The sequence below is a fragment of the Nuphar pumila genome, chromosome 9, assembly GCF_984573655.1.
Source record: "Nuphar pumila chromosome 9, dmNupPumi1.hap1.1, whole genome shotgun sequence".
Lineage (NCBI taxonomy): Eukaryota > Viridiplantae > Streptophyta > Magnoliopsida > Nymphaeales > Nymphaeaceae > Nuphar > Nuphar pumila.
The window spans coordinates 6,356,264-6,382,345 of record NC_143257.1 but is presented as its reverse complement, the minus strand read 5'-3'; the positions used below and the strand labels follow the sequence as shown (position 1 = coordinate 6,382,345).

Below are 26,082 nucleotides of genomic sequence, written 5' to 3'. Positions count from 1 at the left end.
TTAAAAATTGTAAATTGTTGATTTTTAAATCTTATAAAAACCTAACTGCATGTGGAATAGAATGATTCAAGAGTAGATTTCTATAAAATCAAGCATATAGATCATATTTGTATGGTTAGATTATAGGAAAAAATGAAAAAAAATTCTTTCAAAGTAAGCTCAAAAAGTGTTAGGCAGCTACTACTTACTATCATAGTGACAAATATAGCGAGATTTATGAAAATCTCACGATAATATCACGAGAAATTGTCTGAAAGTTTAAAACGGCAAATTCTCTCGAGATTTTCAAAATGTTGCGAAATTTATGAAAAAACATAAATATCACAATTTAAACGCGATATTTACGTTTTAAATGGCTATTTATCACAAAAAAAAATCACTTATTTTTATTTTTAAATATTTTTTATTACTATTTTCTTATAAAAGATAATTTTTATATTTTAATTAAAAAATTTTTTTCCGAGATTTTGCTAGAAAAAACACAAGATTTATGAAATTTTTTCAATTTTTGCAAGTTTTTGAAAAATGAGAAATTGCCGATAAAATTGTTTGTCACTATGCTTACTATATATATATATATATATAATCACTAGAAGGTGTAAATTGAAAATATGAGAACAAATTGTGAACCGCTATTTTTATGGATTTTTTTTTCTTTTATCTTGAATCTAAACATACAAATGTGATCTACATTGTTGAATTTATAATAACCCGCTCTTGAATCGTCCTATTTTGATGCATAATCATGATTTTGTAAGGTTTTAAAATCAATGGCTCATAATCTTCATAAATATTCAAGTATTCAAAAATCACATTTTTTTCATTGAAAATACATGATCCAATAGTTGATTCCTAACAAATTCACAATGACAAGCACATCCACAGGGTTGGATTTGCAAAAAAAAGTGCTGGAAATGCCTATATTTCATGTTCTCATATTCTAGTTACTTGACAAGAGAGAGAGAATTCACCATGAAGCACATAGAAATAAGTAACAACTTTCAAAGATGCCTAAATGTGGGAACCGTGGCATACGTACAAATCCAAACTGGAGCCTGCTAGAAGATTACCAAAGTGGCCCCGGAAAAACCAAAGTATCATCTTAGACTTTTTCAACATCTCAAGTACATGTTACACCTTCACATCAATAACATTTCACCTTGCCGCAGGCAAAGCAAGAAAATGCTGACTTGAAAAACACTAATTCACGAAGCAGATGCTGTTAAAATAGAAAAAAGCATCTAAGCCTGAAATTCTCATATAGTTGGAACAAAGTGAATTATAATTTCCAACAATCTTACATGACTGAAGTAAAATAAGAGTTGAACTGACAGTGAACACCGTCAAAGAGAAACAGATCAGTGCAAATTTCTAAAGCAAAAATTACATATTTTACTGCTGCTGGCTTCTTTATATCACTAAACATGATCAGTCAACAAAAAGACTTTCTCTTGAACATTGAACTTGTTATTACAAGATTCATTAAAGAATTAAAAGAATAAAACATATAAGCATCATATGCTGCAAAAAAAATACAAGGGGGAGAACTAGACAACCATAAATTATATCCTTGAAGAAGGGTATACATGAATAGAGGCATGAAACAAATGATAATCCATCACTGAGAAATTATAAGTTTGTCGGATGAATCTGTCAATGGTGTGTTGAGTGCACAAAACTGAAAGCTCCCCATATGTTGTAATCATGCTAAAGATTCAAGCCCAAGATTTTGTTTGGAAGAAAGTTGTAATAGATCATCAAGCATCAACTAGAATTCATGATCGATCACTTTGCTCATTTTTCAAAGAATTTTTGGTTGCTTCAGCAGATGACTCACTCGACTGTCCTTCATTTTTGGGCTTAGAGAAGAACGGATCCCACTGATGTGGTTCGACAGCTCCCCCATCCAACAAAGCATATTTCCAACTGATCTCCTCCACATAACTGCCATAATCATCCTGGCCCAAAATGATATCTTGCCTCAGTTGTGTGACTATTTTGATTACTGCTTCAACAACCACATCGAACGCATCATGCAAAGTTTCTAATCTCGACCGAGGGTCTGCGTAAATCAGCCTAGGTATCAGACTTATGACCTGCTCTCATGATCTTCACCTCCTCTGGAGATATTTGAAGCAACCTTTCCTCAACGCTAGCATTCCTTTTCCTAACATTATCTTCTGGGATGAATACTGAGTAACCTATGTCACATGGGTGTGGGTGCGGGTGCGACACGGGTGCGGCGCAATTTTAAAATTTTTGGACACGGGGACTCTGCTATATATATATATATTATTTTTTTTAAAAGTGCACAGACACAACACAGTCTGTGACTGTGACTGTGATTGTGCACAGTCACAATTATTATTATTATTTTTTAAAAAAGTGCATAAACACAACACAGTCTGTGACTGTGTCTGTGAACAATCACAGTCCGTGACTGCAGCACAGTGCACTGTGCACAGCACTGTGCACTGTGACTCTTTTTTTATATATATATTTTTAAATAAAAATATAATTTTTTTATTTTTTTAGGGACAAATGAACATTTTTGGACTCGGTCAAAGTTGAACGAGTCCAAAATGTGGATGGACTCGACCTCGACTCATTGACCGAGTCTGACTCGACGTTGACCGAGTCCAGGCCGAGTCCGAAGCCGCAACCCGTGTCCGCACCCGTGTCGGGGCATGTCGACTCGGGTGCAGCACCTCCCTAGCCGAGTCCGTGTGACTTAGGCCTTGACAAATGCCATGTATATTGTGTGTAAGTTGAACCAGGATGGAAGAAAACAAGGATACAACCAGCCAACATCGCACCGAAAGCCGACCTCCGGGTGTAGGAATCGCCCTGGGGCTGCAAGCAAAATAGAGAACTCTGAAACATCTGCATAATGCTACTTGGGGAATGACACTTGCTCTCCCGAAATCGCACTCCAAGAGCTTGCGCACTTTGGATCGCTTGCATTGATCAATGTGTTGACGAATTCTGTAAAACACATGCATGAAGCATACCTAAATTCGCCATGGTTCGCAATTGCGTGTAGAAAACTCGGCGTTCTCCTCAGCCGGATGACACCCACGATGAGTCCAAACCAAAAAGTCATCGGTGAGCAGGACACTGAACCCAATGGAGATTTACATAGGCTAGGCTAAGGCAATGCAATGGCTTCTCATCATCCATTGCATCCTACCTACACTATATTTATAGTGGAGAAAGGGGAGGTTGTACATTGAATGTGGACACTCCACATTCACGTAACCCCCCTTCATGGCATTAACTGCCCTCTATCCACCATTACACCCACTACCCTAGTACCTTTTAATGTCAAACCGGGTCACCGAATGGGTTGGACCTAATCCAAATGTCCAACATTCTCCCACTTGACCCATTGACACTAAAAGTGCACTAAATCGAGGTTATACTATTATCTCGATTTAATTCTTTATGTGGGTTCACATGCTACCCTTTATCACAAGGATGAATCAAATGAGTCATGAAGACAAACATTCTTTTATGAAATGTCATATTCCCATGTACTACACTACAATTCACCTTCAGTGCTTAAGCTTGTTGACATTATCTTTATGAATAGGTCGGTCTCTTACCTACTCTATTGGTCCTTTAATATTGTTATTCTGCTATTCTCTCTAACCCATATGAGAGATTCTTTATGCAAAATCAACAATAACACAAAACCTTAGAGAATAAAAATTATAAACACAAATGTGATCACATAATGTATTGTCATACATCAGAAGGAATAAAAAAAAATACATTCCCTTTACATGTTGGGATTACAATCCCAATGCTAGCACTTTAGTAAGAGGATCCAAAGTCATTTTCTTCATCTCAATTGTATAAATACATACCAGATGATTCTCAGTTCTTTCATTAACAACATAATATTTTAACTCTATGTGTCAACACGAGATTGAGCACTTATTGTTATTTGAAAAAGAATACGACTGCTTCAAAAAGATCTTTAGTGGTCTCTCAATAGAGTCCACAATCCCAAGATCCATAATGAAACTTTTTATCCAAACGTCCTGAGATAAATTCTCGTATAAAATCAATAATTTCTATCCCAATGAATTTCAGAAATTCCTTCACCATCCTGTAGTGAGAAATAACACCTCGAATATTCTAAGTCACTCACAATTGCAAAAGCAATAGGCTAAGATATTCAAATACTCTTACTTCTCATAGACATCATTTTGAGTGCTCTCACTTCTCATAGACAACCTTCAAAACAGTTATTCTATTCTCCGTATGAGTGAGAGATAAATCGCTCTATACGAGATGTATATTGAAAAGGTAAATATGAGACCCCTTATTATTTACCTTTTCTGAGACAAGTATAGTTGAGCCATTATCGGTCTACTTTGGTGAAAACGACAATGCTCATAGTTGCTCCGTCTCTTCAATTCTCAAGGAATTGACTTTAGTTGGTGAAACTAGCAGATCATGTATCTAAAGGCAATTCAACACTATATCTTTGGGTACAAACATGCTTTATGGGCTAGAATACACATCTACTATCACACCCTGTGTAAATTTGGAACACAACGACCAACCTTTGGGTAGAATTGATGTTTCATAAATTCACACACAATCATAATAATGAATCTTAATATAGTCTAAAGAATCCTTAATCAACACGACGCAGATCACTTTGGTGATTACATGAACCGGTCAATCAAGATCTTTTACCGAAAACCTGTTCGTATTATAGAGCACGCCCATGCACACATTTTAATGGATGTATATTCATGATATAATACAAGTTCATGCTTCAGCTAATATACATAAACTAACTGTCATGAATTCAGTTACAATTCATGCTTAAAACCATCATGCATAACTTAACCAACACAAAATACATAAATTTACATGCATAAGTCTTGCATTATTTAAAATAAATTCTTTATAATGCATGAAAAATAACAAAAGCATGCTCATATAGGTAAAACTCAGGGTTCTCTAATAGGAACCAGTCTGAAAACACTCTGACCCGGTCTGAAACGACCCTAAAGCAGTTCTGAACCTTATGAACTGGTACCAAATATGAACAAAAGTTCATAAAACCCTATAACCGTATGCCAAAATCCTTGTATCTTTATAGATTATTGAAAACAGGGTCTTAGCATCTCAAAATCGGTGAAAAACTGGAAGGAACCAGTCAAAAATGGGTCTCAACCGGTTCTGGAAGGGGCCGGATCAGGTTCCTGATCCGGTTCAGGCCAAACAATACTTGGATCCGATCGGATCCTAATAGGATCCGTGTCTCACCTGACCCATACTTGATACGGGTCGGACCCGGTCTGAACAGGACCCGGGTTAGACCCGGCCTGAACTGGACCTGGGTTAGACCCGACCCAAAATGGTCCCGGATCGGACCCGACTCATAATGGACCGGGTTGGACCCGGTCCTAAATGGACCTTGGCCCAACCCGATCCGAGAGGGACCCAAATCTTTCTAGATCAGACCCAGAACCATTATCGGTCTGGATTCAATCCAAGAATAAATGGCAGACCCGATCCACCCAAATGGGTTTGGATCAGGCTTGTCACCGGGTCACCTAACCGGACCCGATCTGGTACCCCTGTTAAAACGAAACAGAAAACCCAAGGGTTTTCTGTTTGCGGTTTTTTGAGAAACTGAAAGGGTTTCTCCTCTGGTCGCTGGAGCCGGTGCCCAGCCGACGACGATCACCTCCCCCGACGAGGCACCTTCGGCGATGCATCAACTGCGACGCAACCTCGGCGATACCCCAGCGACAGGTAAGGTTTACAATTATTTTTTTGTTGTCGCCGGAGCAGCTAGTGAATTAGCAATGCCATCGAGCTGCCTGTGGCACCGACAAGGTCCTCGTTGCCCCTGCAGCTCTCCGACAAAAGCCTATTGACCAAAACCCCCAACCTGACGACTGACGAGTTTTGGTGAAAAGGGGTTTTTAACCCCCCTTTTTTTTGGCAAGCAGCACAAGAGGTATGGGGTTTGCCGCACTCCGTCGGCAATCTAGTGGTCCGGCAAAAACCCCCTTTCCTCCGGCGACATCTCACGACGATCTTGGTGCCGACAAAGTTTTCCTGCTACCCAACAACGCATATTTAACTCTCGAAGCCCTGTTGGGAAAGTTGTTGCCTGAGCCAACGACTGTCGAGACAGGTCGCCCCACAGTGACAATTTTCGTACTTAGGCAACCGTCGTCGCCCCACGACGACGGACGGTCACTGACGAAAAGGCTCTGTCGCCGGTGAAGACTGTCGCCCCACGACGACAGTCTGTCTAAAAGAAGGGCGTCTGCTCAGAGCGACAGTCGTCAGCGACTATGTTTTTGAATACAGATGAGTTAGACAGGCTAAATCTGTTATAGTCGTCGGTCGCCTGACAACAACAATAGTCACAAAAATGCCGAAAAGGCCCTACGCGGCCACGCACAGCAGAATGTGTGGACCATGGGCCCATAACTCAGTGATGATGAATTCTGTAAAACAAATGCAGGAAGCATACCTAAATTCGCCATGGTTCACAACTGCATGTAGGGAACTCAGCGTTCTCCTCAGCCGGACGACACCCACGATGAGTCCAAGACAAAAAGTTGTCAGTGAACAGGACCCTGAACCCAATGGAGATTTATGTAGGCTATGATAAGGCAATGCAATGGCTTCTCATCATCCATTGCAGCCTGCCTACACTATGTATATAGTGGAGGAAGGGGAGGTTGTACAGTGAATGTGGACACTCCACATTCACGTAACCCCCCTTCATGGCATTAACTACCCTCTATCCACCATTACACCCACTACCCCACTACCTTTTAATGTCAAACCGGGTCACCCAATGGGTTGGATCTGATCCAAATGTCCAACACAATGATCTGCGCTCTAATGGACTTGGGATTACCAGAACGAGGCACCCCAACGAATGAAAACAACCACATCCTGTCCAATTTCCTCATCCTATCTTGCCACAGGAAGACATCAACATCCTTTGCCGGATGGAAGTAAGTGGGGTATGGGATTCCAAAATCATTCTGATTCCAAGGGCTTGATTCTACAACAAGCAACGACATGTTCTTCACAGTAGGCAAGAACAAAAGCTTGTTACCCCAATCAGAATCTGTATCTGTTAGCCTCTTAAAGTCCCATGTTGTCCTACCCACGACGAGGAAATGATCCCTACCACCCATCAAGCTCCACTCTGGCCTCTTCCCCAACTAATCTACCAGTGCCAACGATGTCACATACCTAACTGATATGTTATAACCCCACAAATAGCGGGCAATAATGACTATGGCATAAAACAGAATGAAAACAACAGCTGCCAATGAAGAATCAATCGTCAAACATTCATACTGCTTTATTTTGTTACTGAAGATCACATCCAACGAGAATTGATTCGTGGCGTACCACCCCTCATCCAAGAAGACACCCTCCACATTCTCAGGGGGGGGGGGGGGGGGGGCGAGACCCGCATTGCTGGTGAATTTACACATGTTGGTCCACAAACTGAGAGTCTGGCACTCCTTCAACATATCCTCATTGAATTGAGATGGAAGCTTGTGAACATATATGTATCTACCACCACATGGGTCGCTCTTATTCTCCGCCATTCTCAACGCCAGCATGAACAAACAATCCTTGGGCTTCAAATTCTTCCCGGGAGATTTCATGCGCAGATTCCACAGCGATAATTCAGACCCCTCAACATCACCACCACCGAGGACTGAAAAATGAAAGTAGAAAAGCAAGAACCAGAAGAAAACAGAAGCGAACGCCACAAAGTTGAACTGAATCTTGAATCTCCCGCCCCCTTCTCCATCAGTCCCGCTATGAATTGCCGTTCCATTAGATCATGACAACCCAAGAAAACCTCAACCTCACGCCAGGGAAAACCCCAATTCCCACGCCAAACTACCACAATCCCATCCCAAAACCCACCCAAGAGCCCAATAAACCTAACCCTAATTCATCTTCACCCACGGCCTCGGACCCAAGAAAACTCATCAAACAATGAAAGAATCTCAACTATACCACCAAAAAAATGAAACCCCATATCCAAACTTCATGCAAAAATGGAAACAAATGAAAACCCAAGCGATAATTTCTCTGTAAATTGGTTTGAATTCATCGGTAACAATGAATTTTGAGATTACTAGCTAGAGAGTTTGAATTTGAATTCAAATTATGTTCTCTTAAACAAACACCAGAATTCGAACGAGAGAGTAAACAAACTTAAGCCAAACGGGAGAAAATGAGATGAACAAGGAAAAAATCCGTACCTTTGAGAAGAGAGCGATGGGAATTTTCTCAGGGAAGAAATTTCCGGCGTCGATTTTTCGAGGGAAGGAAGCCTTTGGTTTTACGTGACGAGGGAGGAAACGACGACACTGGTTCGCTCTCAGAGTGAGTTTCTCGCCACGTGGCATCAAAACGATGACATGGTAGTTTATGGAGTGAGGGCCTCATCGGCTGAGCCTGTAAAAATTGAAACTGTACTCGTGGTCTCCGTCCAAGTAGGGATTGTGAACTTACGATGACGATAATGCCCCTGACCTTTAGAAGAAATTAATTAAAACAACAAAACATCATTTTTAAAAAACTCTCGAGAATTAATTTTTTTTCATAAATCTGACATTTTTGGCAAAATCTTGGCAATAAAAAATAAATTAAAAAATATATAAACTAAAATTTATAAAAAAATGTTAATATATTTAAAAAAAAAAATAAAAGCATAGTTTTTTCATGATAAATAGCCATTAAAAATGCAAATATCACGTTTAAATCATGATATTTATGTTTTTTCATAGATCTTCTGATATTTTGAAACTATTATGATAAATTATCATTTTAAACTTTGAACAATTTCTCACGATATTATCACAAGATTTTCATAAATTTCATGATATTTTGTCACTACGGTGTTTAGCTCATTAAGCCACGTCCGGGCTGAAAACCCCAAATGAGCCGTGCATGTTCGACTCAGTCTTCAAGCTCGGCTCATTCTTGTGACGTGCCGAGTCAAGTTCGAGCTCATACCGAGCTTGAGTTAACCGCGCTAAAGAATGAGCTTTTAATTAAAAAAATGATATTCGTTATATTAAAGATGATATTAATCAAACTTTAAACCTACTGATCTAAGTTCAAACTAACTCATTTACAAAAACAAATACAGTTTCAAAGCTGTAAGCAATAGCATATGACCTATAAACTTAATGTTTGCAAGACAAACATGCCCTTAACTTATATCATGTAATATAAAATATATATATAATATAAAAGAGTTGATAGTAGGTAAAAAGATGAGCACATCTAAGAGGTCAAACTAAAAGAAACACAAGCACTCACATGTGCATTAAGGGAACACATTTTAACATGGTTCGGTCAGGATGACCTAAGTTGATGATACCTCTATCTCTCTCACTTAATTATCGTGAGATAGAGGCTCTTTTATCTATAAAAGAGCTCATACATTAGAGACCAACAAGTTGCCTTCTTGAGAAGGACTCTGGTTGACAATTTTACAAGAGGACATCTTGTTCACTACACTTGTGCTGACAATAAGACTCTTATGATCTTGGTTTGCTTTGTGAGAAACTACTTTCTTGGATGACTCCTTGAGTTGGGTATTGATAGAGACATTTTTGAATGGATCTGGTCAATTTGAGTATCGGATCTAGTTTGGATTGGATGTAGCAGTGTGGACCTCGTTCATATCTTGACATCCCCCCGCAAGCGCCATAGCCCAGGCATGATGTCGAGCTTGGATCTAAGAGAATTAAATTGGGAGATCGCGAGGGGCTTAGTGAGAATATTCGCCAGCTAATCGCCAATGGAGATGTGCTGGACAGAGAGAACATGTGCAACAACCTTGTTCTGGACAAAATGAACATTGAGTTTAATGTGTTTGCTGCGACGGATGTGCATCCAGGTATGTCATAGAGACATTGTCACAATAGATGATAGATGATAGATTACACGAGAAGAGGATGAAGTTCACGGAGTAGGAACTGGAGTCATAAATGCTCAGCAGCTGCATTGGCAACATATATGTATTTTGCCTCAGTATTGGAGTGAGAAACATGTTGCTTCTTAGAACTCCATGAAATTATATTGTGACCAAGGTAGGTAGCATAGGCAAAGGTGGATTTTCGATCATCCAGGGGATCCATCCCAATCAAGATCAGCATAAATGGATAATCGATTAGAGGAACTAGGACTAATATGTAGACCATGTTGAATGGTATATTTAAGGTACCGAAGAATACACTTGACAACAGTCCAGTGGATGGTGGCAAGAACATGCATATACTGGCAATCACGATTTACTTGAAAGGACAAATCTGAGTGTGTAAGAGTGACATATTGGATTGTGCCAACAACACTGCAATACAGATTCTAAAGAGGTATCCGAAAAAACCCGAAAGGCGAGTGGAATACGACATGAGAGTGGACATGGGTTTAGCATCTAGCATCTTGACCTGCATAAGAAGATCCAATATGTACTTCTCTTGGGAAAGATGTGGACCACTAAAAGTGCAAACAACTTGAATGCCCAAAAAATAATGTAAATCACCCAAATCCTTCAGAGCAAACTGACGACCCAAATAACTGATGAATGAACAAACTATATTGAGAGAGTTGCCTGTAACAGTGATATCATCCACATAAACCATAATAAATAAGCGAAGGTTGCCCGTAGTGAGAATAAACATAAAAAGATTGATACATGAGTTGTGGAACCCATGAGCCAAAAAAAGTCTCACTAAGTTTCTGGAACCAAGCATGAAGAGCTTGTCATAGGTCATATAGGGTTTTGTGCAACCGACACACATAATTCGAAAGACGAGGGTTGTGACACTCGAGGTTGATCCATAAAGACAGTTTCTTGTAAATCACAATTGAGAAATCCATTATTGACATCTGGGTTGAAGACGAGCATGGCTAAGAGGTCAAACTCACACAAGCACTCTCACACACATAAAGAGAACATGTTTTAATGTGGTTAGGTCAAGATGACCTATGTCCATGATATCTCTCTCTCACTCAATTATAGTGAGATAGTAGTTATCTTATTTATAGAGGAGCCCATACATTAGAAATCAACTGTTGCCTTCTTAAGAAGCACTCTGGTTGATGTTTTTATAGGGGCACATCTTGTTCACTACACTTGTGTTCAAAATAGGACTCCTAGGGATGACTGAAAAAAAATAAACCCATATGGGTTAATGGGTTCGGGTATCAGTTCAGGACTTGATATGATTGGTATTCTAGATCTAATTACCCTTCAATAAAAAAATATATGAATTAATAGAATCAACTTTGGTAACAACCAAATTAAAAGATTATTAACTATTGTCAAAATTTGAATATAAAAAGCATGCTTCTTGCCAACCAATCATTTCAAGTTGCAAGAGAAAGAGAGATTTTGTTTAGATGCAATCTAGAGAAAGATGCAACTTTCAAGCTGTTATTTCCTGGTTTCTTCCTTTCAAGTCAAAAGTTGAAACGAGGAAAGAAATTAGAGAGAAGATGAGATAGAAGCAAAGAGAAGGCAACATGTTGGGTTTTTGAAAGTTTTGGGAAACAATTAATTTATAATCTTCATGGATAATATCAATCGACCATGCAACTAGTTTCCATCTCCAAGGAAACTTTCTAAATTCCAAGTTAAATTTTTTTTTACCTAAACTTGGTGAGAACCGGTTGACTCACCAACTCGGCCAAGTCAATCGGTTCAGGTATATAGTTGGGTTGGGTATGGTCGGCTCTGGTACATAGCATGTTTGGGTACATAATTGGGATGGTTCAATTTTAAAATATGAAGAATCATTTAGGTTTGGGTACATAATTGGGTCGGGTCAGGTCTGTTCAGGTTCAGGTCTTTATTTACAATACCCAAGACTCGATCCATTTTCATTATGAGTCTAAATTTTGGACCCAACCCAAATAAATGGGTCCACCAATATCAGTTCGGGTCAGGTATAATCAGTTCAGGATATCAGGATACTCAACCCAGTCACACCTACTTATTGATATTTTATGGGCTTATACAAACAAAACCAAAAATAAAAACTTGTTATATTTGTTCGGCTTATTGAACTTATATAAGTTTGAACTAGAGTTGGTAAATGAGCTGAAGGAACCAATCTTGAAGTGTTCAAGCTCGACTCATTCTTGTAGTGAGCCAAGCTAAGTTTGATCTCATAATCCACCTGACTTAAACAAACCAAGTTCAAGTTGGCTTGTTTATAGAAAAAAATACATTGTTTTAAAGCTAAGAGAAATAGGATTTGAAAAATACATGTAAAGTTTGCATAAAATATATCTAAAATATGTTTATTACTACCCAAAGAGCTTCTACAAAAGACAGATCAGGTGATTTGATTAAACACAAATTTTTGTGTTTTGAAATCATCACCATTCACTGTAAAATTATGACATTAGCATTTTTGGTGGGGCCTCAATGTTGGCACAATAATGCACTGTGGTGATTGAAGTGATGAAAGCACTTTTGCTTGACTCCACTACTTGCACAATGAATGGTGGTGATTGAAGTGATGAACAATGGTGATTTCAAAACACAACAAAAATTGTGTTTGGTAGCTACCAACTCCTAGAGGTGGTAGTTGCCACTTCCTCAAATGCATAACTCCATAAATGCTCATCCTAGCCACTGATCAAAAATTGGGTGCCTCCACTGGCTCTTGCCTTGCAAGCCCTCCTTGGCAGGGTCCACGGGATCTTGAACCAAGAGTGCCTACATGCACTCTTGAAGCACCTCCTAGTACCCCTTGCTGGCATTCACCGCCTCATAGAGGAGGCCAACATAGAAGTGCGTGGATTCAATTGAATTAGGTGATAAATTCAAGGGTTTTGTTGAAGGAGGTTGTGGTGAGGATCACTTGTGGAAAGCTGGTGGTGGAATCGATAGCACTGTAGAAATCGATGCTACGGTTAACGGTGGTGATCCCGTTCAGGGATTCTAACCACCATTGGAGAGCTGCTAGATCTTCTCAGAGAGGGTGAGGAGGGAGACGAGAGACCGTGCTTGAGTCCAAACGGGGAGCAAGGAATTGTAGAAGGGGTGGTGCAAGGGTCGATAGGGGAAGTCAGGAAGTGGGTGTTGAGGGTGAAGGTGAAGGCGAAAGGAAGAAAGACAATGATGGTTGTGGTGATGAAGACAAAGACAAAGACAAAGACAAAGACAAAGACAAAGACAAAGACAAAGGTGTGAGGCAAAGAGAAGGCTCCACATCAACCCTACTCTACGAGGGGCGAGACAGGGGTTGAGAAACACTCAGATATGAAACACTCCACCCCCACCCCCTTGGAGGAGTGTTTCCTATCAGAATATGTACGATTTTTAAAAATGTTTCTGAGTGAAATATTTTTGCTTGTTTGAAATGGTCAGAAAAACTAAAGTGTTTTCTAACCTGGGTTCACTTTTCCTACATGATTCTTGCTTTCAAACGTGCCCTAAGGGAAACATCAAGTCGTTGGTCAACCACTGAAGGCGGTTGACCAACCTCTAGTGAAGTGTACATTGAGTGTATATTTGAAAGTGAGAATGATGTAGGAAAATTGATTATTGGGGATCTTTTGTTGCTCTCGAGGCCTTAACAACCTATGCTCAAGAAAATATTTTCTCACACAAAGCCCTAGGGTCGTCCACACTTATACTAAGGGCATGTTTGGAATCTCGGTGCTTGGATGGGCATTTATGCATTTGGGATAGGAAGTGAAGCCCTTTCTCCTTTATATTTACACCAGCTGCCATTGCCTTAAATGCATAACTCCATAAACGCCCATCCCAGCGACTGATCCCAAACATGCCCTAAGGGCACATTTGGAAGAGAGAAAAACTCTCGTAGAAAAGGAAAGTTTTGCCTATGAGAGTTTTTGATATGCGAAGTTTTATAAAAAAAGGTTTTTCACTTGTTTGTGTACCATGAGAAGTTTTCCAATCTCACCTCCATGGGGTTCTCCATCGCCACCGGCTTGATGGGTATCAACCGAAACTTCTTGCAGTTCACACCATTGCCCAAATTCTTTATCCACGTCAAGATCGAAGTGATGCTTGCCTTCTAAACCAGAACCCTTAATTTATGTTGAACATAGGTGATCCTCACTTGCGAGGTCGGGTGCCCCTTCTGGCTCTCGTCCTACAAGCTCTCCTTGGCGGGGTTGATGGGATCTTGAACCAAGAGTGCCTGCTCGCACTCCTGAACCACCTCCTTGTTGTCAATCGCTACCTCATAGAGAAGGCCAACATAGAAGTGCACAAATTTGATCGAATTAGGCGATAAACCTGAGGGTTATGTTCAAGGAGGTTGTGGTGAGGATCACCTACGAGAAGATGGTGGCGCTGTAGAAATTGATGTTGGGTTCATCGTTGGTGATCCCGTTGAAGAATTCTGACCACCAATGGACAACTGCTAGATCTTCTCATTGAGGGTGAAGAGGGAGACAAGAGACTGTGCTCAAGTTCAGACAATGAGCGAGGAATTATAGAATGGGTAAGAGTGGCAAGGAAAGTCAAGAAGTTGGTGTTGATGAGTGAAGGTGAAAGCAAAGGGGCGGAAGACGACGATGGTGGTGGTGATGAAGATGAAGACGATGTTGTGAGGCATAGAGAAGCCTCCACCTCAACCCTACCCTACGAGGGGCGAGAGAGGGGTCAGGAAACACTCCTCACCCCCACCCCTTTGAGGAGTATTTCCTATCAAAATATGTACGATTTTTTAAAAGTTTCTCAGTGAAATATTTTTGCTTGTTTGGATTGGTCAGAAAAATCATATTGTTTTTTGACTTCGGTTCACTTTTTCTACATGATTCCCGCTTCCAAATGTGCTCTAAGGGAAACATCAAGCTGTTGGTTACCCAACGAAGGGGGTCGACCAAACTCTTGTGAAGCGTTCATTGAGGGCATGTTTGGAAGAGTAAAAAACTAATCGTTGGGGATCCTTTGCTGCTCTCAAGCCCTCAACAACCAATGCTCAAGAAAATATTTTTTCACCAAAAGCCCTAAGGGCTGTCCACACTTATATTAAGGGCCTATTTGGAATCTCGACGCTCGGATGGGCGTTTATGCATTTGGTGTTCTCAAGGCAAAATTTGGGTCAAACGTCCATGGTTTTCCTGTTTAGAATCTCGATGCTAGGATGAGTGTTTATGCATTTGGGATGAAAAGTGAAGTCCTTTGTCCTTTATATTTATACTAAAGGATGGATTTTGGTAGTAGCTGGCAAAGGAGCTGCCACTTCCTCAAATGCATAACTCCATAAACGACCATCTCAACTACCTATCCCAAACAGACCCTAAGGGCACATTTGAAAGAGCGAAAAACTCTCGTAGGAAAAAAAGTTTTGCTTATGAGAAGGTATACAAAATAAAGTTTTTCGCTTATTTGTGTAGCATGAGAAGTTTTCCAATCTCATCTCCATGGGGTCCTCTGTCACCACCAGCTTGATGGGTATTGACCAAAACTTCTCGCTGCTCGCACAATTGCCCAAATTCTTCATCCATGTCGAGATCGAAGCGATGTTTGCCTTCTAAACAAGAGCCCTCAATTCATGTTGAACATGGGTGATCCTCTCCTACGGGGTCAAGTGCCTCTGATGGCTCTCGTCTTACAAGCTCTCCTTGGCTGAGTCGACAAGATCCTGAATTAAGAGTGCCCGCTTGCACTCATGAACCACCTCCTCTTGCCCCTTGCTTGCATTCATCGCCTTGTAGAGGAGGCTAATGTAGAAGTGCATGCATTCGATCGAATTAGGTGATAAACCTGAGGGTTTTGTTGAAGGAGGTTGTGGTGAGGATCACCCGTGGGAAGATGATGGCAGAAGTGATGGCGTTGTAAGAATCTATGCTAGGGTTAACAGTGGTGATCCCGTTGAAGGATTCTGACCACCATTGGAGAGCTGCTCGATCTTCTCAGGGAGGGTGAGGAGGGAGACAAGAGATTGTGCTTGAGTCTGAACGGGGAGCGAGGAATTGTAGAAGGGGTAGGAGTGATAGTGCGAGGGCCGACAAGAGAAGTTGAGAATTGGGTGTTGATGGGTGAAGGCGAAAGTGAGGAAGACAATTATGGTGGTAGTGATGAAGATGAAAACAATAGTGTGAGGCAAAGAGAAGCTTCCACCTCAACCCCACCCTATGAGGGATGAGAGAGTTGGCCATGAAACACTTTGATAGGAAACACTCCACTCCCCTTGGAGGAGTATTTCCTATCAAAATATGTATGATTTTCAAAATGTTTCTCAACAAAATATTTTTGCTTGTTTGGAATAGTCGAAAAAATCCTACAATTTTTTGACATCAATTCACTTTTCTTACATGATTCCTGCTTCCAAACGCACCGTAAGGAAAACATCAAGTCGTTGGTCACCCAACGATGAGAGTCACCCAACCTCTTGTAAAGCATTCATTGAAGGCAGATTTGAAAGCGAAAAAGACGTAGGAAAAGTGATTCAAAATGAAAAATTCGTACAAATTTTCTGACCCTTTCAATTGAGAGGGACTTTTTCATTTAGAGAGTTTTTCTAAAAAGTATATTTTTTGCTAAGAAACATTCCTCCATGGGGGTTGGTGGAGGAATGTTTCCTACCAAGAGAAAATTTATTTTTACATTGCTTACCACCCATTTCACCACCACCACCACCCTCCTCTCTCTCATTTCCACAGTTTCCCACTATGTTTTATTCATACTACACCAACAAGCGAAAAACTTTTTGTTGGAGAGCTTCTCATATAAAAAAACTCATAGGTAAAACTTTTTTTTTTCAATGAGAGTTTTTCTCTCTTCCCAACGTGTGTGCTCCGAGGCAAAAGGTCGACCTGATGGTAGGTGACCTACCCTTGTCTGCTCACTTCTTTTTAAGATTGGAGAGAATTAGCTAACAATAAATTTGAATGTTTCTTTTACCTTCTGGTCTACCATCCATCTCATCACCACCACCACCACCACCCATCTCTCCACTGCCCTCCTTTTCTCCATTTTTTTCACATTTTCTCACCCTATTTTTTCATGCTACACAAACAAGAAAAAACTTTTTGTTGGAGAACTTTCTTTTTCTATGAAAGTATTTCTCTCTTCCAAACATGCCATGAGGCAAAAGCTACCCTTGTCCGCTCACTTCTTTTTTAATACTGAAGAAGATTAGCCAACAATAAATTTGATTATTAATATGATTAATGTTTTTATTTTACTTTTGAGAAGCAAGTTGGGATAAGGCAAACCCCTGCAAGTTATTCAGGGGTACCGGTTTTCAAATCCATTAAGGGAATCGGCCCATTCCGATTCTTAATCGAGCTGACCCACAACACGTGTCATGACAGATATTAAAAACATTAAAAAAGTATTTTAAACTATTTTAGTATTTATTTAAAAATAAGCCGAATCAGCTGATTTTGCATAGAATCGTCCGATACGATACGAATTGTCCGATACGAATCGTCTAATTCGAAACGGTGCGCACAACATTGGACCGGCTCAAAGTCTTGGAAGATAAGGAGAAGTAGAAAATATCCGACCCGAACATAACTCGAACGCGCACCGGTTCCTATATAGTCTGGTCCACATAGGAAAGACCAAGTCCACCGTCCACAAAACCCTCTCTCCCTCTCTTTCCGTTTCCCCTTCCTCCTCTCTCTTTCGAGGTAGAGCAGCGTCCCTGCTGCCTCCCAGCACCAACGCCCCCTCTTCTCCTTTCCCTCTAAACCCTAACTCTAGCCCTAATCTTTCCCCGAGAACCCCTCCTCTCTTCTTCCCACAGCCGCCCGGCTCCCTTCCCTCTAGGACTTTGCAGGCCCCGGCGAAGATGTCAAGTGCCTTGGACATGACCCTCGACGATCTGATCAAGAGCAACAAGAAGCCCACGGCAGGCGGCGGCGGTGGTGGATCGAGGGGAAGAGGCCGCGGAGTTGCGGTGTCCGGTCCCGGCCCTGCCCGCCGATTCCCCATTCGCGCCGCCAATCGGGTGAACCCGTATTCGGGCGGAAAGGTGGATTCTTCTTCCTCTAGGGGCCTACTTTTTTTTTAGGGTTTCTGTCGTTGTCTTTTCCATGCACATCTTTGTTTTTCTCTTTTCCCTTTTTTCGGTTCCCCTTCTTTCTTTCTTTCTTTCTTTTTTCATGTGCCTTTCACTAGGGTTAGGTTGGTCTGAATCTTTTCTTTTTTCGGGGTGGTGATGTTGTTGTTTGGTGGAGCAGCCAATCCAGGCGGCCCCTGAAACGGCGCGGCACCATGACATGTTCACGGATCAGGCAGCGGCGCACCCAGGCCCGGTGGCGAGGTCGATCGAGACGGGGACAAAGCTTTACATATCTAATTTGGATTATAGTGTTTCAAATGAAGATATTAAGGTTCTTTCTTTGTATTCCTTTTTCTAATCAGTTCGTTTTCCTATTTTTCTCCCCTTTTACTGTAACTGCATATTGACGCAGTATGACCTTTGTGATAAATACATGAATCTTAGCATAGATTGTTATGTGTTTTCTTAATTTGTTTGTTCAAAATTACACCTTTAATTGGGTGGCGATGAGATCAAACCTAAAATTATTTTTATTAAGGTGTATGTTCTCAACAATACAATGAAAAGTGCAATTCTGCAGCTGGTATTTTGGAATTATTTAGAGTAGTTTTGGTTGGTTAGCGTGGAATCAACACGAAAATGTGTTGTTGTTGTTGGAAAAGCCTTATCATTCCTCCATCTAGCTGAATTGGAAATTTTGGCTCATTTCTTGTGTTTCTATTGCGATTTGATGCTTGTGCGTCAAGTTTTGTTCAGTTGAATTAAATAATTCCGGTATTCATCCACCATCATGCACAGGAGTCACATTGGTCTCTTGTGGTTTGGGTGGATATGTGCTGTATTTAGCTAAAGTTCACTTAGTTGGTATGTATAACGTTGCATGCCAGCTTAACCATTTAGCCTATCCCCAGAATTTGTTCTTTACTCTAGAGTTCAATTCTTTTTTATTGTGGATATTTGTTTGAGTGTAGGCGAGGTGGAGATTGAGATTTCCATATTGTTTGACCATTGAGAATCTTGGTTATCTATCAACTTGGCCTATGGCATCTCTTTTTCAGTTTTTTTTTGTATGAACGGAATAGATGGTGGAGGCGGTAGAAATTGGTCTAGGTGTTTGTGCTGGAATCATGTCTATCACATTTCTGGGCATGCTTAAGGATTTGTTAAGGAATATCATTTTGGTGACTCATTAAACAGGTTGCTTGAGTGATATAAGGAGTGTGCATTTGATAAAGTGGTCATAGTCAAATCATAGCTGTTATTGTTGATGAGTGAGGATAGTTGGTTGGTAGAACCGTAGAAGTTGGCTGAATGTATCAGATTGAGGATGGATCTTTCAAATGTATTGTCTTCACAACCAATATGGGGTTTTTCCGTTTTTGTGTCTATCTGTGATGCATACACGTGCATATGTGTGCAGGGCTATGTCACGGGGGTGCGGGTGCGGCAATGCGGCACTTTAATAAAACTTGGGTGCGGGGGTGTTTGAGTGTGTGTGTATATATATATATATATATATATATATATATATATATATATATTTTAACAGTTTTAAGTTAACACTAATGACACACACATATATGTGTGTGTACACATATGTATTTATATATATAATATTAGATAAAACTGGACTTGGTTAGGGTTAACCGAATCTACTTTTGGGACAGAAATGGACCTCGGTGTGGTTGACTTCATCTGACACAAAGGAAGTCGTGTTCAAGTGTCGCACCCGCATGGGTGCGGGTACGTTACCCTGTTAGTAGAGTCCGTGTTAATCTAAATCTAAACCTCTTATATTAATGGTAGCAGTGTTCAACTGATGTAAACCATAAAAAAAACCTTAAAAGTGATGGCAAGTTTGAAATATGTAGCTAGTTTATAGAGTAAAAAAATTACTTGTCATACCCTTTGTGCTTTTGAAAATAATCTTTTTCTTTTTCCTTTAAAACAAAAGGCTTAACATACCCTTAGAAGTAATTGTTAGTTTTAAAATTTCCACCATTTTGATGTGTCTTCTGGTCATTTGCATCAGTTGAATGCTGCTAATTTTATTTAAAGGGTTAATGTTTGGAATTAAATCTAAGTTCTAATGTGATTCAAACCTTAAATATAGTAAAAACTGTAAAATTAAAGCCACTTCATGAACTTTTAATATAATTGTTTCTAAATGTTCATTTCCCACAAAAGGGTACTTTTTCCCCCTTTCCAAAAAAGGTGAAGTTTTCATTTTCTTTTTTGGCTTTCAAAGTTTGATCGAAAGAGATGTGTTCTAAGTGGAGTTTTGCTACATATAGCACAGCAAAAGACACAGTCCAAGAAGATCAAACTTGGAACTTCTCAACACCATCCAATTGGAATAATGGTGGCTGGATAACGTGTTGGAGCCTTTTTGGTTCCTAGTTGTTTTTCTTGTAGAATCATTGGTTTGTTCCTTTTGGATCGTTTGTTCTGGTCCTCACTTTATATGTTTGTTAGTTCTTAAAAAAATAGAATTTACTGCAAAGTGAGGCTTCCCCTAGTCCATGGGTGGAGTGAATGGTTCTTTTCATTGTAACAAATATATGCAGGATTTTGAGATCCTTAATGTTTGTGTGGAAACCTCAGGAACAAGTTTACTATGTAAACTTGTAACTGTTGATACTTCCTGTTGAATGTTTCTTTGAATTATGCAACAGCGCCCTTTTTGGATTTCATGCTCCATCAACAATTTGCTGAAGTGCTTTTATATTTTGCCATGATGTGGGCCCAGACACATCACATGGCAGTTGTTGGTCACATTATCAATATAGTTGACACTTCGGACCAAAAAATGCTATCATTATCTGCTTCCTGTTTTGTAGTATTGATTGTTTATACTTGGTTTTGTTGTGTGCTGGTGTTACGCACTGCCTCTTGCTGCTAGGTTTCATGTTGTTTTAATGCCGGCATCACAAATTTTGTGTCAGGAATTTCTTGGCAAAGAGGCCCTTGCGATAAATTAAAATTTTATTTTTGTGAAAATATGAGGAAATATGAACATATGAAATTTAAGATTTAGGAAAATATATAAAAGCATAAGAAAGTATCCGTTATATTCATTTAAGGCACCAAGATCTTCTACCGCATATTATATACTTAAGAGTTGAAGGTTCTGATCCAGCCATGCTTTTTTGGACGCATCTATGGTGCATGGAAAATGCCTTTCTAGTGTACTTTGTTGATGAGTGCCAAAGATCGTATTGGTCCTCGAGTCTTGGACATAACCCAAGGCTTCCAAGTTCTGACTTCTGAGAAGTGAGATAATTTTACTGTCTAGTTTACTTTTTCCAAAATGTTCACGCAGTTCAGAATACAGATCTGTCACTTGTTTCTGCTTGGTCGAACCTTGTTCCCACTTTCGCATTTATAGTGAATCACTACTATTTGACCAGGAATGTCAGGATCCCTAACTTTGTTGTATATGTGACAGGAACTTTTCTCAGAGGCAGGTGATTTGAAACGATTCTCTATCCACTATGATAGGAGTGGCAGGTCAAAGGTATGCATCTTTCATAATGTATCTTTGATTTTATGTGAGTTGCAAGTTGTATCTGTCGGTAATGATGAGGAAGATCCATTTTTTTAGGGTACAGCGGAAGTTGTGTTTTCACGGAGGTCGGATGCTATAGCAGCTGTTAAGCGGTACAATAATGTACAGCTTGATGGAAAGCCAATGAAGATAGAGATCGTTGGGACCAATCTGTCAACACCTACTTCAATACCACAGGTTACAAATGGCTTACTCGGTAACCCAAATGGCATTCCAAAGAGGTACCATTTGTTTCTTTTAGCAACCTAGATCTGGTTTCCCTGTTTCCAAACACAAATACCTTTGGTGACAAATAATTGCTTTTAGGATTAGTGGATTGCTCATATGAGACCGTGCAGATTGTAGGTTTAAAAGGGAATCTAGGAGGAAAATTTTCAGTATATATAAATTGGTCTTTTGATATTGTTTTATGATTGGCCTTCTTTTCGTAATTTATTATTATGTCTACCATTTACTTCAGTGTCAGCATCTGTCTTTTCTTTTTATTTTTATTTTGCTTGTGCCTTTTTAGTGGCTGATAGCTGATTGAGAAGTGCATACCCACATGGAACAGAAGATTTTGTGGAACCTTAGGGGATGATTGAATCTTTGGGAAGTCTTAAATTTTTGTGCAACATGCAAAACATTGACTGACAGATGGATTTTTTACCATTGGATGTTCTAAGCCTAATTATCATATCATATGGAGCAGGTAGTGCACATTGCCATGTGTCACTGGGTTAATGTTTTCTACCCCAATGGGTAAGGAACCCTTTAGTGAAACACTTTTTTTTTAATCTTTCTTTGCATATCTGACCCTCCAGATGTTACATGTTTAGTTTAGTAGAAACCCGGATCATGTTTTTCGACATGTCAGATTTTCTGTGAGTTGAGAAATCAATGGCGTAATGTGCTAATTTTGAACCCTCAAAACATCACATTTTTACGTCAAAAAATATGATTCAAGGGCTAATGCCTGCTATTTTGACCATGCTGAACACATCTATGGGGTCAGATATGGGATGGCTGTGTACATTGCAACTGGTTACAGGTTAGATGGTACCTGATCCTATCTATTATGTTTGGATAAATATGGGAGATCACCAATTTATTAAGAAGAAAAACCGATGACAGTGTTGGGAAAACTCACAATTGAGAAGATCCTCATGCATATTTGTTTAGTTTTTGTCTTTAAATCAAACAAAAAACATCTTCCTATATTCTCCTATTATCTTGTGCTGACTTGAGGCTGTTGTAGCCAAATAATCCATCACCATGATGAAGCTTAATTAATTTTTCTCGACTAAAGAGTAAAGACTTACGGGCAGTTAGTCCCTCATTCCATAGAATCCTGTTTAAATCACACATTCATTTAGGGTGTGTTTGATTACCTTGGATCTAAGATCCGAGGTATTTTAACTAGAGATCCAAGGATCTCTAGTCCGAACACACCCCACCCCCGATTTCAAATCTGTGGATTTGGCACGGGTGGGGTGGGGGGGGGGGGTTGTTTTGAGATCCTCCATTTGCATGGAGGTTGGATCAAGGCATGGGCCCCACTCCTCGATCCAAAAAACCTCGGTTCTCCTGAGAGATCTGAGGTCATCAGGCACACCCTTACGGCCTTCGTATATTGAAGTGCTTTTAAGCAGGAAGAAAAGGCAACTTTAAAGAGAGAGAAAAACTGGAAGTGTAGATTTGATTGATTAATTCTGTGAAAACCAATACTCAAATCAGCCTATGTATGTAGGATCATTTTTAGCACCATTGTAGTAGCACATTATGTGCTTCCCCCTAATTTATGTTCATGATATTGCTAGAAATGGGTTTCTATGAACTCTGCTACACTAGAATTTTCATGTTGCCAGTCTTTCTAAAAGAAATGGGGCTATGTTTATATAGCTAAATATGGGATACAGAATGATACTTGAAACAGACACAAAAATTTTACAGGAGATAGCACACAAAGCCATGTTTATATATTTACTTTTCAAATATTTTGTCTAGGACCTATTTAAGGTAGACGCCTTTTTTAGGCAAATTTATTATGCTTTTAAAAACAATATGAATATCTTGTTTGGCTATAAGGTTTTTTTTTTTTTTGCGGATTATGCATGGTTATGTGCATTTAGGAATATTATATGAGATAGAAAAAAGGGCATGTTGTTGACTATGGCAGGCATAGATTTGGTCATATGTACGAGTTATTGCCAAATATGGACACATCCAGGGTTCATGTGCATGTTATGTGTTAAATTGACATAAGATGTGCACACTAAGTGAATGGGTGTTGCCAAGAATAAAGTTTGAAAAACATTGCTTACATTTGACTGGTGAATTTCCTGTTATAGAATTTCATCACTTCATGTTTTTTATACTTGTTTAAGCTGTACTTCTGTAAGCATGCTACCTGATTTGCTTGTCCATATTCATAATTGGCCAAAATTAGAGGGCATTACCATGCTTCCTGGTTGTGTTTGTTGATTTTGTTCTTGGATGACAAACGAATCCTTATAATCAGGAAGCATAATATGGTGTGTTTCATTGAAGCTGTTGTTTGCAAAGCTCATCCAATTCTTTTGCTGAAGAAAACATCAGTGACTCTCATGCATGTTTTAGATCTTAGGCACTGTTTGCATCGTTGGATGCAGGCTGCCTGGTCACCCATGTCCCGGATGCAAGAGTAGGACCTTCCCCCATCTGGCTCTTGCTTCTCAGGAAAAATGGTACAAATTCATGGGGCAGGATATATATATATATATATATATATATATATATATATATATATATATATATATATATATACATAGACACACACACACATACAAGTATAATATTTAACAGGATGACCCTAAAGTGGGACAGACTTGTGCATTGCCTATCAATCAAACGGTTCTCTAAGTTCTAGTTTCCAAATAATTGGTCACAGTCAGTCGCAACTGAAATGATAACCCTGTTCATTTGCTAACAACTGTAGCAGAAATACTAATTCTGCAGCTTGATCAAAATTGCATTCAAATCAATTTAAATGAACTGAAGGTTGTTCAAATAATTCCCTTATCAATAGGGTTATTATGCAAGTTGAGTGGACTTGAAGAACCTGTTTGGGGTCTCTTCTTGAAAAAAAAGACCTATCTTAGTTAACTCAAACCATGCATCTGGATATGTGCATGCAGATTTGTGCAACAGCAACCTTGCTCTTGAGCACAGCCTTTCACAAATCACGTGTCCCTTTTTTGTTAGTATTAAGAATATTATTTGAACCTTCTTAACTTATTGTTCTAGAACTAGAGATTTTAAGGTTACTAATTAACGCTTTGTGCTTATGATCTAACAGCAACCAAGGAAGAGGAGCTGCTGTTGCACGTCCCCGAGGTGGTGGTGGCGGTGGTCGTGGATTCGGTAGAGGGCGAGGAAGGGGTAGAGGACGCGGTGAACGTGTATCTGCTGAAGAACTTGATGCAGACCTGGATAAATACCACACGGAGGCAATGCAGATAAATTGAAGTGCCTTTGCCTGGCTTCTGATGCCTTAGAGCTTTCTCAAAGATACTCATCTGAATATTATGTATTGTTACCATCATGCTACCTCACCGAGGACATGGCATTGGATAGAAATGATTGGAGGAGAAGGATTCATGTGGAAGACCCAGAATGATTTTCTTTGTTGGTTCATATCGCCGACCCCAATTGTTTTGGGATGAAGGCGTAGTTGTTGTTGTTGTTGTACCATCATGCTACACTTTCTAGATGGGGGAAGCTATGGGGTCTTGTTACTGGACAATGGGGCTTGAAATTTGTTCTTGCCGTTCATTCCATTGCTTCTGACATGGTACTAAGGCTATTAGTGAACGGTTTGAGTGCTGGATCAGACTGGTTAGCTTGATTTCCCTTTTATTTTTATTTTGAATTCTTGAACACGGAGCGCTGAGTTGAAGTCTCCACAATTTCCTTGTTCGCTGGACCCCTTTCTAAAAGCGGTGTGGTGGGAAAAGTCAGATGCACGACCGGTGGAGCTGTCTCTTCAATATGACAGCTTACTGATCAAGGCATGCTGAGGAGCAAAGAGAAAAGAGACCCTTGTGTAATCAGTGGATGATCACATTGAAGGTATCATTCATTTTCCCCTTAATCTCTGCCCTCTGTTCTGATAATGTAGTTTTTTTAAGAACGCGATGGTTTTGATTTGCTGTTTGGAGGCTGATGTAAATGTTCTGAAAGGCTCTCTTTATATCTATCTCATCTTTCATTATCATTCTCATTGCTGGAAGTTCTTGCAGATCTTGCATTTTTGGTTTACTTCTCATGAAATGTCAGTTTAGTGATAAATTGTTGAGGGGGTCAAGTATGATGGCTGGTTTTCTGGTGATATACACTATTTTAGCTGAGAGGTCTCAGGTTCAAATCCATGGCAGGGTATCCCCAATTTTACCTAAAAAAAGGAACCAAACATGAGTATTCCTCATGGTGATTTTTTTCTTGATTCAGTTTGATTGC

At 39.7% G+C, this 26,082-nt stretch overlaps 1 protein-coding gene and 1 pseudogene across 1 annotated transcript; one reads left to right on the top strand and one right to left on the bottom strand.

Annotated features, from left to right (window-relative positions):
- Positions 1-1,775: 1,775 nt before the first annotated feature.
- On the bottom strand, positions 1,776-13,994 carry LOC149828318 (xyloglucan galactosyltransferase MUR3-like; annotated as a pseudogene).
- Positions 13,995-17,609: 3,615 nt separating this feature from the next.
- On the top strand, positions 17,610-25,505 carry LOC149828317 (THO complex subunit 4B-like). Its single transcript, XM_090017508.1, has 5 exons — positions 17,610-18,008; positions 18,217-18,369; positions 21,487-21,555; positions 21,643-21,827; positions 24,923-25,505. Exons 1-5 carry the CDS (start codon positions 17,826-17,828, stop codon positions 25,089-25,091), a joined length of 759 nt encoding a protein of 252 aa, XP_089873634.1. The 5' UTR covers positions 17,610-17,825; the 3' UTR covers positions 25,092-25,505.
- The last annotated feature ends 577 nt before the right edge of the window (positions 25,506-26,082 follow it).

Bases quoted from the DNA above. Each gene is read 5' to 3' on its own strand.
- LOC149828317 (XM_090017508.1), top strand. From the start codon at position 17,826: ATGTCAAGTGCCTTGGACATGACCCTCGACGATCTGATCAAGAGCAAC. The intron at 18,009-18,216 runs GTGGATTCTTCT...TTGGTGGAGCAG, and splicing joins ACCCGTATTCGGGCGGAAAG to CCAATCCAGGCGGCCCCTGA. The intron at 21,828-24,922 runs GTACCATTTGTT...ATGATCTAACAG, and splicing joins CCAAATGGCATTCCAAAGAG to CAACCAAGGAAGAGGAGCTG.